General features: G+C 56.7%; 2 protein-coding genes across 10 annotated transcripts in view; one reads left to right on the forward strand and one right to left on the reverse strand.

The window, feature by feature from the left end:
• On the forward strand, positions 1-10,056 carry LZTS2 (leucine zipper tumor suppressor 2). 3 transcript variants are annotated; one of them, XM_036222199.1, is made up of 5 exons: positions 1-143; positions 5,372-5,821; positions 6,440-7,087; positions 7,643-7,900; positions 8,726-10,056. In XM_036222199.1, the coding sequence occupies exons 2-5, from the start codon at positions 5,414-5,416 to the stop codon at positions 9,407-9,409; spliced, it is 1,998 nt and encodes a 665-aa protein (XP_036078092.1). In that variant the 5' UTR covers positions 1-143; positions 5,372-5,413; the 3' UTR covers positions 9,410-10,056. The 3 variants fall into 3 exon arrangements, with proteins under 3 accessions (XP_036078092.1, XP_036078093.1, XP_015975547.2); XM_036222200.1 differs by having other exon boundaries at positions 28-109; XM_016120061.2 differs by lacking the exon at positions 1-143 and adding an exon at positions 2,427-2,871.
• Positions 9,900-15,001, reverse strand: part of PDZD7 (PDZ domain containing 7) — an 18,691-nt gene continuing 13,589 nt past the window's right edge. For 2 of the 7 annotated variants that reach the window (XM_036222195.1, XM_036222198.1), the window contains 4 exons: positions 13,341-13,432; positions 13,133-13,224; positions 12,895-12,966; positions 12,200-12,395 (listed from right to left, as the gene is read on the reverse strand). In XM_036222195.1, the coding sequence (XP_036078088.1) occupies positions 12,331-12,395; positions 12,895-12,966; positions 13,133-13,224; positions 13,341-13,432 (321 nt within the window). In that variant the 3' untranslated portion in view covers positions 12,200-12,330. Of the gene's footprint in view, positions 10,609-10,827; positions 10,954-11,349; positions 11,451-11,763; positions 12,400-12,894; positions 12,967-13,132; positions 13,225-13,340; positions 13,433-15,001 lie in introns of those variants that run through there. The other 5 variants (XM_016120053.2, XM_036222194.1, XR_004951264.1 and 2 more) reach the window with 5 other exon arrangements.

Genomic DNA, 15,001 nt, shown 5'->3' on the forward strand with positions numbered 1-15,001 from the left:
CTCTACCAGGCCTGGCCAGGCGGGCGCCCGGAATCTGGAACTCGGAGCGGGCTTAGGAGCTGGTGGATCTACGGCGAGGAGGTGTCCGCGCTGGAGCTGCAGGAGCCAGGCAAGAGCTGGAGTAGCGGCGCAGGTGGCGCTGGGTGAGTGGTAGGGGCGCAGAGGTGTAGGAACTCCAGCCTCCTGCTCATCTCCGCTCCGGAGTAAACTTTGCCGTCTGGTGAAGCTGGGGGTTGGGATGAGGAGAGGGGTCTCCACTCCGCGGGACGCAGGCGAAGTGTCTGAACAGAGAACCGACACGGAAACACCGACGGGCCCACACGCGCGTGCACATAGACCCACGCACGCACTTGGGACACACGAACACATGTGCACTCAGGAAAGGACGCACCCAGTGGTTTACTTTTGCATCCCCTGGCCCGCGCGGACCCCTAGCGGGCAGGGCTCTCTACTGTCGCGCACATGACGGTGGTGGGAGGAAAGGGCCGATGGGGGCGGGCCGGGTGGGACACCTCCAGCTGTTCAGCTTCCCTGCCTCCCGCAGGTGATGACTAAGATGTAAACAGGCGCCGGGCACGTGATCGTTTCGCAGACAGGTGGGCTGGTGCTTCCCCACCCCAGCATCAAGGCGAGGTTCCACGCGGGGCTATATCCCATCCTCCGCATGGATAAGTGATAAGCCCTCCCCTAGAAATGGGAGTACAACGCCCCCTGGAGCTGGGGTAGCACTGGAGGACCGGAGACTGTTGGGCTGGGGTGGGGTTACCTGGGCTCCTAGCCTTTCTTCTCCCGAACACATTCATGGTATCTCCAGCCTCACAAGTGTCAGAGAGAGACGCTATTCTTGATGACAGTGCACGGCAGCTCTTGCCCCATACCCCCGGCCTAGGGAGCAGCTGCCCGAGCTTCCGTCGGTCCCCTTCCTACTACTACCCCTTCTTGCAGAACTGGGAGCTCCTCCCCCCTAGGTAGGAGCAGGAAACCCACTCAGCCAAGGCTGGGAGTTCCCCTCTCTCAGAAAATGCAGGAGCATAAACCTCCCGTCAGTACCAGTGGGCCTATCCCACTGGTGTAGAGAGGAGAGCCCCCCTCCTCCACTTCACCCCCCTAATGAAGGAGTGGGCAGCAGCCCTCGGCCTCTCCCCGCCCCACCCCCCAACCCCTACACACACGCTGAGCCCAGCTGCTGCCTGAGCTTCTGGGCAGGCGGCCAGAAAGGGGAGGAGGCTTCTGCTGCCCCAGGAGGCTGGGATCAGGGCAAGGCCAGAGGAGGGGGTCTCTGCTGGAGAGAGGGGCTCCGTCTGTTCTTGTGAGGCTGGGGGTCTGGGGTGAGCCTGAGGGTGGCTGGGCTATGTTTCCCTTTCCAGGGAAAAAGAAAAACAACCCTTTCCATAGAGCTAAAAATAGAGCTGAGAGCCAGCCAGGGCTGTGGCCTGGAAGGGGGGGAGATGCTCCTTCCTGGAGCAGAGGAGTTCTTTCAGGCCTGGCCCTGTTGCAGGGGTTGAGGGGAGGGAGGCTGTGCTTGCCCAGGGGTGCCAGCATCAACTGACTTGACCAGGTCACAGAGACCCCTCCGCGAAAGTCTGTGTGGTACAATGTTTGATAAATGTGTGTGTATGTAGAAAGTTGTATAGCTGTGAATAAGCCTGTCAATGTGTGAAAGATGCTTAGGAGACTATGTGTTTAAGATTGTGACTGGGTGTAAAGGACTGCAAGGTGTGAGATCTTGGGCACAACTAGGCGTGTGACATTGAGTGTGCCCGTGTGAGTTGGAAAGATTATGGAAAGAAAGAACGTGGAACCACCTGACAGATGAGACTGTGATTGTGGCTATGTGAGACTGAATGTGGGAAAGGTCGTGTGGGTGTTAAGGTTGTGTTGTTTGCCAGAGGGTGAGAATATTCGTGACCCTGAGAAGACAGTGGAATGTTGTCTGCTGTGAGGCTGGTGGAGGTTTGGACTGCAGGTTTGGACAGGCTCAGCCTGAGCCAGGGGCTGCCTCTCCAAGCAATGACCTCTGTTCTAGCAAATGACTGTGAGGGAAGGTTGGGAAGCACTCGCGGGCTCGCGAAGGGAAGGGTATAGTGCTGGGGAGTCCGGTAAGGCCCCAGCCGAGATGGGGGTGGTGGGGGTGTGTGTGTGTGTGCGCGCGCGTGTGTGTCTGACTGACTGTGTTCTTCAATTAAGCCGCCAGGTGGCGCCGCCTCCGCAAATCCAAGCCTGCCGCCTCCATGCCGCTGGGGGTGAGGCAGGCACGGACCAAGCTTCGGCCCCTTGTGCTGGGGCACCGGCCCCGGCAGCTGGGTAGAGTGGGTGGCAACTGACCCTCTGCCTCCTCCTCTGGACTCCGAAGCCGGAGAGTGTGCCTGGGAGGGAGGTTTCGACTAGAAGAGCGGGGGCGGGCCGGGGGGGGGGGGGAAGGGCGGCCGCTGCGGCGCCAGGCCCTTTGTGCTCCAACAATGACCAGCCGCGGCTAACCCCGGAGCCTCGGTTGGAATAGAGGGTGACCCGCTGCCACCGCGGAGTCCTAAGCCGATCGAACTCCCAGATACACAGCCATCGGTCTGGGAGGGAGGGATCCTAAATTCAGCTGTGCTGCCCCCACGTGCGCCCCGCGCCACACGCGGGACACGCGTGACGTGGGGTGCTTGCGCGTGGCCGCGCCCCGGGGGCGGGGACGCCCCTGGGACCCCTCCCCCGCACTGCACCGCCCACTCGGCCGGGCGGGGTCTGCCCTGCGGGGGGCGCCGCGGAGGCGGGGCCGGGTCGCGCCAGGCCGCTCCGAGTGGCCGCGCGCGGGTTGGAGCCGGGCGGCTCGCCGGTGGCGCACGGGGGGCTTCCCAGGGCTGAGCATGGAGCCGCGCGGTGGAGGTGAGGGGCACCGGGGCGGGGAGGCGACCTTGGGGCCGCCCCCAACTTCTGCGAGGTGGAGGGCCAGTGGGGAGGTGGCATTCCACAGCGGCCCCACTTTATAGAAGCGGCGGGGTGGGGATATCTCTGGGAGGAGGGGGGTGGTCCTGGATTCCTCTTGCAGAATTGGGAACTCATGTTCCAAGACTCGATTCCTTATGACTGGTCCTTGGAATCCGGTGAGGGGAGACTTTCCCCAACTGTTCAACCCCTAAAATAGGTGTGCGAGCCCTCGGGCCTTAGCCAGACCCTTCTCGGGCCCTGGCTGAACCCCGCCCTCGGCTTCCCCCAACCCTTCAAGTTGGGTGTTTTGTGCTAGAGGGGTCACTCAAGGAGTACTGGGGAGAGCAAGGGTTCCCTTTCCCACAGCCACAGACGCATTTCTCAAAATGGAGCCTCCACTTGCCCCTCCTTCTCTCTCGGGCTTCAAGAGCGGGAGCTGGGCCGGCTGGCCCTCGCTTCCCAGATGCCTGGCTCTGGCTCCCTGGGTGTCTGGGTCACAGGCCCCTGCTTTATGTTGTTTCTGGGTTTAGGGGCCCCTGGATCCGTGAGATTCAGGGTTCCCCCTCCTCACTGAGCCTGCCTGTCTCCTTGTCTGCCTGACCCTGAGGCCTCTGAGTCTTTGTCTCCTGTCTTTTGGATCCCTGTCTCTCTGAGTTTGTCTCCTCCCCTCAGTTTTCACTTTCTCTGTGCTCACTGAAGTGGAGAAATGCAGAGGTGTGAGACCCTACTGCTCTCTAAGAAGCCACTTCCCCACTGTTTTCTCCATGTCCTGAAGTGGCCTGGGAGAAGGTAGAGGAGTAGTTGTTCCATCTGCTTTGCTCAGGGCTTGCCCTTGTGGAGTGGATACTACTCACCCCTAGCTCCCAGCTCTTCCTTCCTCAGCCTGGACATCTCCCTGGGTCTCAGGATCTTTTGACTGGGGGGGGGGGGTGTAGGCACTTAATGGAACACAGGAAAGGGGAACAGATCGATCAGGCAAAGGAATCAGATGTCTTTCCTCTCCCACACTCCAGTGAGTGACAAAAACCAAGCTCTCACTCACCTAGTTGGCCCTGCATGCCACCCACTCCCAGCCCCTCTCACACGTGCTCCTGTTCACACACTCCTTGATATACACTTGTGGACACTCACTTTTCTGTTCACATACTCGCGTAAGATATATGTGAGTTTACACATAAACTCACATATATAAGGGGACATCTATCCACATATTCATCTAATGTTAATCGCATATCACAAATTCACTTATATATGCATTTGTAACTTTCAGTACTTTCTAAGAATGACACCTTATTTATGCACATTCTCTTATAAGATATGGACATTTGAATTCATACATATATATGAATGTATCCATACGTCTCTACTCACATTCATATTTTCACACACATTTTTATATACACCCTGCTTATTTTCATTCTCCTGTGTGCACAGTCTCACACACACACAAATAAGTACACACACTCCTGCTCCTACACGATTCTCTGTCCACATCTTGGCCCTTGCTCTGTATGATGACTTCAGCAGATGCCTGAGTCCTGGTCTTCAGCCTCAGGATGGAGGAGGAGGGAGTTGCTGGTGGAGACTCGCTGTCCCCTTCCGGGAAGGAGCAGGGCCTGGGAAGGTGGAGCCCTCTTCCCTGGGTTCCAGGGAAGTGAGATCTAGGATCAGCTGCCAGAGGAGATGGTGGGGCTTCCACCCTCACCCCCTCTGGGTCACTCTGGGGGACATCTAAAGCTGGAAGGTTTCATAGATGTTGGCAGTGGTCCTGTGTATGCTCCTTTAGGCCTAACCAATTGGGTGTGGTGAGGCTGGGTGTTGTCATGGCAATAAGCATGAGCCTGCATCCACCATTGAGACCCCAGAGGACACCTGTGGGTTCCAGAAGAGCTCTGGGTTTCTTGTTCGGCCAGCTCCACCCTTGCCGCCTCTCTGTCTGGGAGAAACTGAGGCCCAGCTGGGGGAGGCCGGGCACTGTCTGGCCTTGGCTCTTTGTTCCCTAATTACCATCTGGGTTGCTGACTGCATCCCTGTGGTTGCTTCCCTCTGCCCAAACTGCCCTCTAATGAGGCCATCTGTCCCAGGGGACCAGGGACCTATGCTGGAAGTTGGTAGAGAAGGCTCCCTCCCTAACTTGAATCCTTGCATCTGTAGGGATGCAGATTTGAGCTGAGGCCTGGGCCTCTCCTGCCGTGGGTCTTGCATAACTAGCAGGTCTCCCCTCCTCTTATCATCTCACTAGGTAGACTCAGCCCTCAGCCGTGTTCAGACCTGAGCTGGACAGTGGTCTAGGGCTCAGGGAGAACCGAGGTTCATGCCAGTGCTCGAAGGGGAGCCTCTAGGAGCATCAGGGATTGTTACTGACATCAGAAGGCTATTTTCAGGAGAGGGACTTAGGGACTTGTGTAGCGAGGGAGCTCAAGGTGGAGTGAGTCTAACACCACTGCCCTACTCACAGGTTCCCTTGGAGGCCTTCGGCCAGGCCTGAGCCTCTGTTGCCATGGCCATTGTACAGACTCTGCCAGTGCCACTGGAGCCCACTCCTGAGGCCACCACTGCCCCACAAGCTCCAGCCATGGGCAGTGTAAGCAGCCTCATCTCAGGCCGACCCTGCCCCGGGGGGCCGGCTCCTACCCGCCACCATGGTCCCCCTGGGCCTACCTTCTTCCGGCAGCAGGATGGGCTGCTGCGGGGTGGCTATGAGGCACAGGAACCGCTTTGCCCAGCTGTGCCCCCCAGGAAGACTGTCCCTGGCACCACCTTCACATACATCAATGAGGACTTCCGGACAGAGTCACCCCCCAGCCCAAGCAGTGACATCGAGGATGCCCGAGAGCAGCGGGCACGCAATGCCCATCTTCGTGGCCCCCCTCCAAAGCTCATTCCTGTCTCCGGAAAACTGGAGAAGGTGAGGACCAGCTTCCACTTTGGGGCCTGGGTAGAATAAGAGTCCCCTGGAGAGGCTGCAGGAATTTGGGGGCCTGTTTAGAGGAAAGAGCGGGGGCTCCAGATTCACCAAACCTGGGTTCTAATCCCAGCTCTGCCTCATTCTGGCTGTATGACCTCAGGGAAGTCACTAAACCTTTCTGAGTCTCAGTTACTCTATCTGTGAAGTGGGGGTAATAGGTCAGCTCTCATAGGACTGTTGTGAGAAATAATATATGTAAAGTATGTAGCATAGTTAGTGCCTGACACATACTATGTATTCAATAAATATTACCTACTTGGTAATACCGCCATACAACAGTGGTGACTTCGAGCAAGGTCTTTAACTGCTGAGCCTCCATTTCCTCATCTATAATATGGAGATAGTGATAATATTTTGTTCATCTGGCTATAGTAATGATTAAAGACGAACCTTTTAAAGTACTTGATATAAAGGTGACATTTAGGAGGTCCTGAGCCAGTGGCAGCAATTGTTATTAATATATGGGGATAGGGGACTCTGGATGGGAGGACAGAGTGTGATAAGGGCTTTGAAAGATTGGGCAGCTCATCCCCCGTGTCACGTGGTATCTCATTTCAGAACATGGAGAAAATCCTGATTCGCCCAACAGCCTTCAAGCCAGTGCTGCCCAAACCTCGAGGGGCGCCATCTCTCCCCAGCTTCCTGGGGCCTCGGGCCGCCGGACTGTCTGGGAGCCAGGGCAGCCTAACACAGCTGTTTGGGGGCCCTGCTTCCTCCTCCTCTTCCTCCTCTTCCTCAGCTGCTGACAAACCCCTGGCACTGAGTGGCTGGGCCAGTGGCTGCCCATCAGGGACTCTGTCTGACTCTGGCCGAAACTCACTGTCTAGCCTGCCTACTTACAGCACCGGGGGTGCTGAGCCGGCCACCAGCTCCCCAGGTGGGCACCTGCCCTCCCATGGCCCTGGGCGGGGGGCACTGCCAGGGCCAGCCCGAGGGGCCCCTGCTGGGCCCTCCCACTCCGACAGTGGCCGGTCTTCCTCCAGCAAGAGCACAGGCTCCATGGGGGGCCGCGTGGCTGGGGGGTTTTTGGGCAATGGTCCACGGGCTTCCCCTGACAGCAGCTCCTGCGGGGAGCGCTCCCCACCCCCACCCCCACCCCCACCCCCCCCTTCGGATGAGGCCCTGCTGCACTGTGTCCTGGAAGGGAAGCTCCGAGACCGAGAGGCAGAGCTACAGCAGCTGCGGGACAGTCTGGATGACAGCGAGGTAACTGTGTGCCAGGTGTGGTCAGTGGCTATAATGGGGGTGGCCCGGTAGGACATCCAAAGGTGCTGGGATGCCAAGGAGCATCTCCGTTTGTTCTGGGACAGGGGAGAAAGTGGTGGGCAGTTGTACTCGTGACCCCATTCCCACCCCAGCTGTCTGGTTTAACTGTAGCATGGTGAGGATTCAAACCCAGCACCACCATTTACTGCTTTTCAGACTTGAGCAAGTTACTTATTCAGACTGAGCCTCAGTTTCCTTGTCTATGGATGGGGATATTTCTGGCCTCTTAAGAGTTAGGAGGATTCAGAAGACAAAGGATATAAAGTGCTTAGAGTAATGCCCGGCACGCTATTATTATTGCTGCTGCTTTTGTGTTGTTGTTGCTGGTGCTTCCATCATCATACAAGTAGTTGTTATCATAATCATCATCATTGTTTACTGGAATCTAGCCTTCCAGAGCCCAGGCCAGTGAGCCCCAGAGCATCAGTGATTGGGCAGCCAGGGCTCGAGGTTTGGGGGAGCTTCCAGGAGCCGGGTCTGCTCTCTTGCCCACAGGTTTACGAGGAACGGCAGCGGCACTGGCAGCGGGAGCGGGAGGCCCTGCGAGAGGACGGTGCGGCCCAGGCGCAGCGGGCACAGCGGGCCCAACAGCTGCTGCAGCTGCAGGTGTTCCAGCTGCAGCAGGAGAAGCGGCAGCTACAGGACGACTTTGTGCAGCTCCTCCAGGAGCGTGAGCAGCTGGAGCGGCGCTGTGCCTCCTTCGAGCGGGAGCAGCGGGAGCTCGGGCCACGGCTGGAGGAGACCAAGTGGGAGGTGGGTCAGATCAGGACAGGCAGGGAGCAGGGTCCTGCAGGGACAGGGCCTGGAAGGAGGGGCCCAGCCACACCCCCAGAGCCTGCAACCCCTGGAGGGCCTCCCCTTCTTTATCTCTCCAAGATGAGGATCCCCCTCTGACCTCCCTTTCTGGACAGGGGCCTCCTCATGCATATGTGTTTGGTCTTCTCCTGGGTCTGGTCTAGTGCCCATAGCCAGTGGTATTCCTACCCACTGCCTTCCAGCCAGCAATAAGAATGTAGTGCTTGCTATGTGCTAGGCGCCATTCTAAGCATGTTACTTAGACTGTATTTCTTCTAATTCTTACAACAGCCATACTGTTGGGTGGGTACTGTTAATATCCCCATTTTAGAAATGTAGAAACTGAGGCCAGAAAGGCTAGAGGCCAAAATCACACCTAGTCTGTGGCAGAGCTGAGATTTGAACCCCGACATTCTTGCTCCTAGGTCTACACTTTAAACCAAAACACTGTAGGGCCTCTCAACTGGAAATATGGGCACCACCCTCAGTTGCCCCTACTCCTGCACACTCTGACACCACCTAGACCCCAGGGCTCTGCCGTGCCTCGTGGTGGTGTAAAGATACCCACTTTGAAGGAGAAACATCTGGGTCTGTATTCATTTTAGCCACTGACATGATGTGTGACCTGGGGCATGTCTCTAGGTTGCTCTCAGTGTCTCCATTTGTAAAATGACTATTACAATGATCACACCTCCTTTCCACCAAATGTATAGCATGATGTCAGGGCCTGACCCTCCTGGAGAACGCTTCTCATCATCCTTCCCAATTCCCTCCCACCCCCAGGTGTGCCAGAAATCAGGCGAGATCTCCCTGCTGAAGCAGCAACTGAAGGAGTCTCAGGCAGAGCTGGTGCAGAAGGGCAGTGAGCTGGTGGCCCTTCGGGTGGCACTTCGGGAGGCCCGGGCTGCGCTGCGGGTCAGTGAGGGCCGGGCACGGGGCCTCCAGGAGGCAGCCCGAGCACGAGAGCTGGAGCTGGAGACCTGTTCCCAGGAGCTGCAGCGGCACCGCCAGGAGGCCGAGCGGCTGCGGGAGAAAGCTGGGCAGTTGGATACGGAGGCAGCTGGACTCCGGGAACCCCCTGTGCCACCTGCCACTGCTGACCCATTCCTCCTAGCAGAGAGTGATGAGGCCAAGGCACAACGGGTGGCAGCCGAGGTTGGGGGCAGCCTGCGGGCCCAGGTGGAGCGGCTGCGGGTGGAGCTACAGCGGGAGCGGCGAAGGGGCGAGGAGCAGAGGGACAGCTTTGAGGGGGAACGGCTGGCCTGGCAGGCAGAGAAGGAGCAGGTGATCCGCTACCAGAAGCAACTGCAGCACAACTATATCCAGATGTACCGGCGGAACCGGCAGCTGGAGCAGGAGCTGCAGCAGCTCAGCTTGGAGCTGGAGGCCCGGGAGCTTGCTGACCTGGGCCTGGCTGAGCCGGCGCCCTGCATCTGCCTGGAGGAGATCACTGCCACCGAAATTTAGGGCCCTCAGCATCCCAGGTCTATAGGGAGCTCTACTGAAAGGGAGGGACAGTAGCCTCAGGTCTACTGAGGACCCGAGAGCCACTTGTCCCCTGAGATCCAGGCCTCTGGGCCTCTGCAAAGAACTCGGGGCTGTCCCGTAACTTGGAACAGCAAGATTAGACTCCTTGGAGGTCCTCATGTTCACTGTCACCCAGAGGCTCCTAATCACTATTTCACTGCCCACCTGCTGCCACTCTGTCACCACCATTTACTCCAGATGCTCACCACTTCACTCAGCCAGAGGACTGGGGAGAGAAAGGGGTTCCCTCCTCTCCACATTCTTCCCCACCCCAAAGCTAGAGAGAGCCAGACAGTGCCAGCTGCTCCAGATGTGCCTGCCTTCACCCTGCCCTTGTTGGGGGACAGGACTGGGACTGGGTTCTGATCCCCATCTTCCAGCTCTGCAGCCCCTTTCCCGAGGTGAGGGGACTGTAGTCAGACCAAAGGAAAAACTCAGAAATGTCTTGTTTATTTGTGTTTGTGACCAAGGGGCCCCTCTCCACACCCAGATTTATGGCCTCGTTTTCACTTGTATATTTTTCACACTGTAAATTTCTTGTACAAACCCAAAGAAAAATTAAAAAAATTTTTTTGTTTTTAAAAAAAGGTGAGTGTGCTGGATAAAGATTATGGAACTTGTTTTACCCCACCCCCTCGCTATTCGCTATTTCCTCATGTAGGTCTTGGCGGCGGGGAGAAAGGGTGAAGGACAGATCCCATAGAAAGTCTGAGGTCCTAGTGGACCACATGAAATGGTCCCTCAGGGTTTGAGAAACTAGAAAAGCTTTCCATTCTGTCCCTTGCACAAAACACTGCTCAGGACTGGGTGATGGATGCAGTAACCCCTGAGGGCTGTGTCTTGAGAATCCATGTCCCTCAGTGCTTAGGAGAATCACAGGGAGCATCATTAGTGCTCACCAATCCCAAACACCAAACCTTAAGTTTCTTGATCCCCTTCCTACCTTGGGAAGTTGAGAGCAGCGAGTAGGTGATAAAGGCTGCTCAATAGCACCTTGCCCTTGACACCGAGTTAGGAAAGGGCAGAGCCTTAGTGAACTGGGAAAAAAGGGAGATCTCAGTCACCAGTGTGGAACTTTGGGAGTCAGCAAGGCACGCAGGAGTGGGAGGTTCCTGGCTCCAGAGGAAGTTAATAGATGTCTGGGAGAGAGCAGGAGAATTTGAGGTCAGTGGGAGGATCGAAGGTCAGCGAGAAGAGTCATGGGATAGGTGGGGAGAATCCAGAGTTAGTATCGAGAGTCGAGGGTTGGAGAGGGGACTGGGCTAGGGTCAGTGGGAGGGGGAATGGTCAGCAGGAGGGTGCCGATCTGTGAGGTCTGATGAGTCAGAAGGTAAGGGCAGTGGGCTGGGAACAGGGACCTTGACCACAAGCTCCATGGGCTCCCGAGCCTTGTTTCGATAAGCCCGGCGGATGGTGTCCACTGCCCGCTGGTGAGTCACCTGCTCCAGGGTCTCTCCATCCACTGCCACAAGCTCAAAGCCGGCCTGGGATGAGAGTGGGAGAATCAGTCCCACTTCCCTAGGTCACCCCCACCACAGCATCCAACCTCTCACCTCTACCAGCTAGGATACTCCTCCCCATCTGGGTAGAGAGGATGGACAAAGGGACTTTTGTGCCTGGAGCCGTTGGGGGCTGGGTGGGGTGCAGACAATGGCCCTTTGTCCCTTGGGGCTAGGGTGGAACAGGATGGGCCACCCTCAGGCCTGGGCTGGCATGAGGGGACAGATTTTTCCCTTGGCATGCTCATCCTGCAGGCCTGACCCTGCTCCTCCCATGACCTGGTCTGAACATGCCTGGCTAGCAGATGAGCACGTACTAGCCCGCCCCCGGCCAGAATCAGCTCTGGGCTGACAAAGTGGGCCTGGGTGCACTTCACCCACCTGCAGGGCCCCACAGAGGAAGGCGGCCCCCCCAGGGAAGATCTTTTCTATCTTCACCATGGGCTGCACCCTGGACTCAATGCCTCCTGAAATGCTGATGCCTAGTGAGAGAGACACGGGGTCAGGTGCACCATACCCCCTAAAACCTAGAGCTCCCAGGATAGACCCAGGGTCCCATCCCCAAATCCAGGGCCCCAACTTCTTCTAAACCCCAATTCTGTTACTACTCAGTCCTCAGCTCCAAAATCTTCTAGATCCCAAAACCCCCAGATCTAGACCCCGCAACTAAACCCCAATACCCAGATCCTTTTCCTAGGCCCAGGACCTAGAGTCACACCCCCAAAACAACCAAACCCACCAACCGCACTCAAACCCAAGAGCCCCCCTGCCAGGTACATTCCCACCTGGACTTACCCAACGACTGCTTCATCTTGGACAGCGTGACTGTCCTCAGCTCCCAACTAGGGGTTTTCGTAGCTGCCTCCTTGGCTGTCCTGCCAGTTCGGTTCTCAGAGGTCCCTTGACTGGCCCCGGCCTTGGCTGACTGCCCATCCAGAGGTTGAGGCAGAGGGGGCCTGGCCTTCCGAGGCTTGTGGTAGCGTCCGTTGGTCATGCTGGGGGTGGGGATGGGTGCTGGTGATAGGGAACGCCTGCGCCCAGGGGACTTGCCTTGGCCCTGGCTGCGGCTGCGGCTGCGGCTGCGGCTGCGACTCCGGCTGCGGCTACGGCTCTGGGCTGAGCCCTGGCTCTGGCTCTGGCTCTGGCTCTGGTGAGGGTCCTCCCGTGCCTGGGGTTCTGTCAGCAGCCAGTTGGGCCTTGGGGGCCGAGGAGCAACAGGGGGTGGCTGGGGAGGGGGCGTGCAGGCGCTTCGGCGTGGGGTGAAGGCATCCACTGGCACGTCTTGGAGAGGGGGGATTCCTTTATGAGGGTGACGGGGGGCAGAGGCACCCAGGGAGACCTGGAGGTCCCCCAGCCGCTCCCTCAGCTCCCCATCGTCTTCCTCCTCTGAGAAGCCATTCGCAGGCAGCAGGTAGAAGCCTCCACGGCTATCTGGGGAAGAGGGCCAAGGTCAGGCTGCCCCCTCCACACCAGCCCAGACCACCTTGCGAGACTCCAGTTCTTCGTGAGCCCGGTAGACCCAGGCCTGGGCTTGCTCAGGCCCTACAGCAGCGTTCCCGCAGTGAAGGACACTGCCTAGGTTCCATTATAACTATTTTAATACTTTCTATCACAATAGTTATACTACAATGTGTTTGAGAAAAAAAATATGACTCGCACACCAAACTGGTGATTTCTCAGAGATTACAGCATTGAAGGAGACTAGATTTAAAAAGTGAGTGAGTTTAAAACTAGTGATTAGGTAGATAATAGTGGTGAGTGGATGTGACAGAAATGGTTCTGGTGGACGAAAGGGCTTTCCTTCAGGGAACCATAAGTACCTCTGAAACTGCAAAACCCCACTTGGGGCAGGGACAGAAAGCCTATCCTCCCTTTCCCAGTCCCCCAGAAGTATGTCCCTTCCCCGGGCCCTGAGACTCTACTGACCAGGCACAGGTGTGATGAGGTGACGTTTGGGTGGTGTGTCCTGCCGGGATGGTCGCAAAGCAGTAGGCCGCACTGGTTAGAGAGGAGAACAGGTCAGAGGCAGGGCCCCACTGCCAGACTCTCTGAGGGACACAGTTCAAGAGGCTCTGACAATCTCTGCCCCCTCTTCACAGGGGAAGACCACCCCTATCCCCACCTGGGGCGCAAGATACACAAGTCCTGCCCCCCAGCTGCTGACCTGTCCGGCTCTTGAGGGCCTCAAAAGCTTCCAGTTCCACAGGCATCACCATGCTGTCGAAGCGGCCCAGGTCTGTGAGAGCCACCACACTCCTGGGGGAGGACAAGGGATGGAGGTGGGCTGGGGCTCAGTTCTCGAGGTGCCAGGAGAGGCTGGAATCAGGGGTCCCCTTCCTGCCCTCACGCGCTCCGCACACACCCCTCCCCACCTGATGTCCCGCAACAGCAGCAGCTTCGCAGGCCTGTCCAAAATGGCCAGCAGGGGCCTTACCAGGTCCTCCACACCACCCTCATGCACATACTGCAGAGAGAGGTATTACAGGTCACATAACAGCAGGGACTTCCAGAGCTGGGTGAGGGGGAATGCCTGGGCATGGAGGGACCTCCTACATTTAGAAAAGGCTCTCTCCATCCCCAGGCTGTCCGCAGGATGTCTTATCTTGGTGACTAGCTAGAAGCCTGTGATAATAACAACAGACTTATAATATATCAATGAACAACAAAGAACAACAGCAATGACAGCTTTGGGACAGGCACTTTTCTAAGCCTTTTACACATAATCTCTCATTTAGCAACCAGCCTGGGAGATGACATTAGTTATTCCTGTTTTACAGAAGAGGACACTGAGGCTCAGAGAAAAGGACTTTGCCAAGGCCACACAGATAAGGAAGTATGAAGAGGGACTGCAACCTGAGAAGTCTGGTTCTTGCCTGCTCTGGTGCCGGAAAAGGATGTGCAGGGAGTGGACTCTCCTCCCCACCCCCACCTCCAAGCAGAAGGAAGGAATTTGAGCCAAACACTAGGCTTTGGGCCTGGCTTGCCCAGCACTTGTCTGCACACAGACCTACAAATTATGCTTTGTTCAGGATGGAATGGGGACCTTGGGGAAGGGGTGGCCCTTACAGAAAGCCACTCCAGTCAGTACTCAAGGGGGTGGAAGCCCTTCTGCTTGACACTGCCCGGATGCCACCAGCCACACCCCACCTACGCAAACTGGCAAACTGAACACTGGGAACCACACTATTGAGGCAGCACACCGCCCCCTGGTGGTGAGAGGGAGACATGTGCTGATTCGGGGTCACAAACAGAACATCCTGTATGGACATAAACAGAGAAACAGCATGCCCTGGTGGTCAGAATGAGACATTCATAAATATCTGGAAATAAAAGATAAACTGTGTGCGGCCCTAAACCACACACAAAGGTACAGGGACTCACACATATACATATCAACAATATACTCCCTTTTGTCTGGAGAGAGATACACATAATTGTACAGAAATAGTCAAATATGTGCACACCCTTCGAGTCCACAAACCTGCATTCAGCACCCACTAACTGCCAGGCTGTGTACTGGGCACTGGGTGCACAACAATGAAGACCCTGTTCCAGATCTTCAGGAACTCAGTATAGTGGGAACAAGGAGCAGAATGAGCCACATGCCCCAATGAATCACAAATCACTGGCAATGGGACCAGAAGGAGTCTCATAGGAGTGTGGGAAGATCAGAGTAGGCTTCATGGAAGCGGTGGCATTTATGCTGACTCTTAAGGACAAATGCAGGGATCGGCATGAAAGTTGGGAAGAAAGTGCTCCAGGCTGTTGTGGAATAATGGGTAGACAGAAGTTTAACTTGACCTCGGGGTGCCAGAAGGGCTTCTGGGTAGGCTGCACAGGTTGTGATGACAATGGGAGTACTGCACCTAGAGTTGTGCAGTCCATAAACTGTATGAATCTATGTGGCGACTGTGGGAAAGCTGAGATTAGTGGGTCGGGGAGTCAAATCAGGGAGGGCCTTGAAAATGAAGATAAGGAACTTGCATTATGTTCTGCCAAAGAGGTTACGAGGAGTCTTGGGGAGTGTAAAGTG

Source organism: Rousettus aegyptiacus, unplaced genomic scaffold (assembly GCF_014176215.1).
Source record: "Rousettus aegyptiacus isolate mRouAeg1 unplaced genomic scaffold, mRouAeg1.p scaffold_m13_p_6, whole genome shotgun sequence".
Classification (NCBI taxonomy): Eukaryota; Metazoa; Chordata; class Mammalia; order Chiroptera; family Pteropodidae; genus Rousettus; species Rousettus aegyptiacus.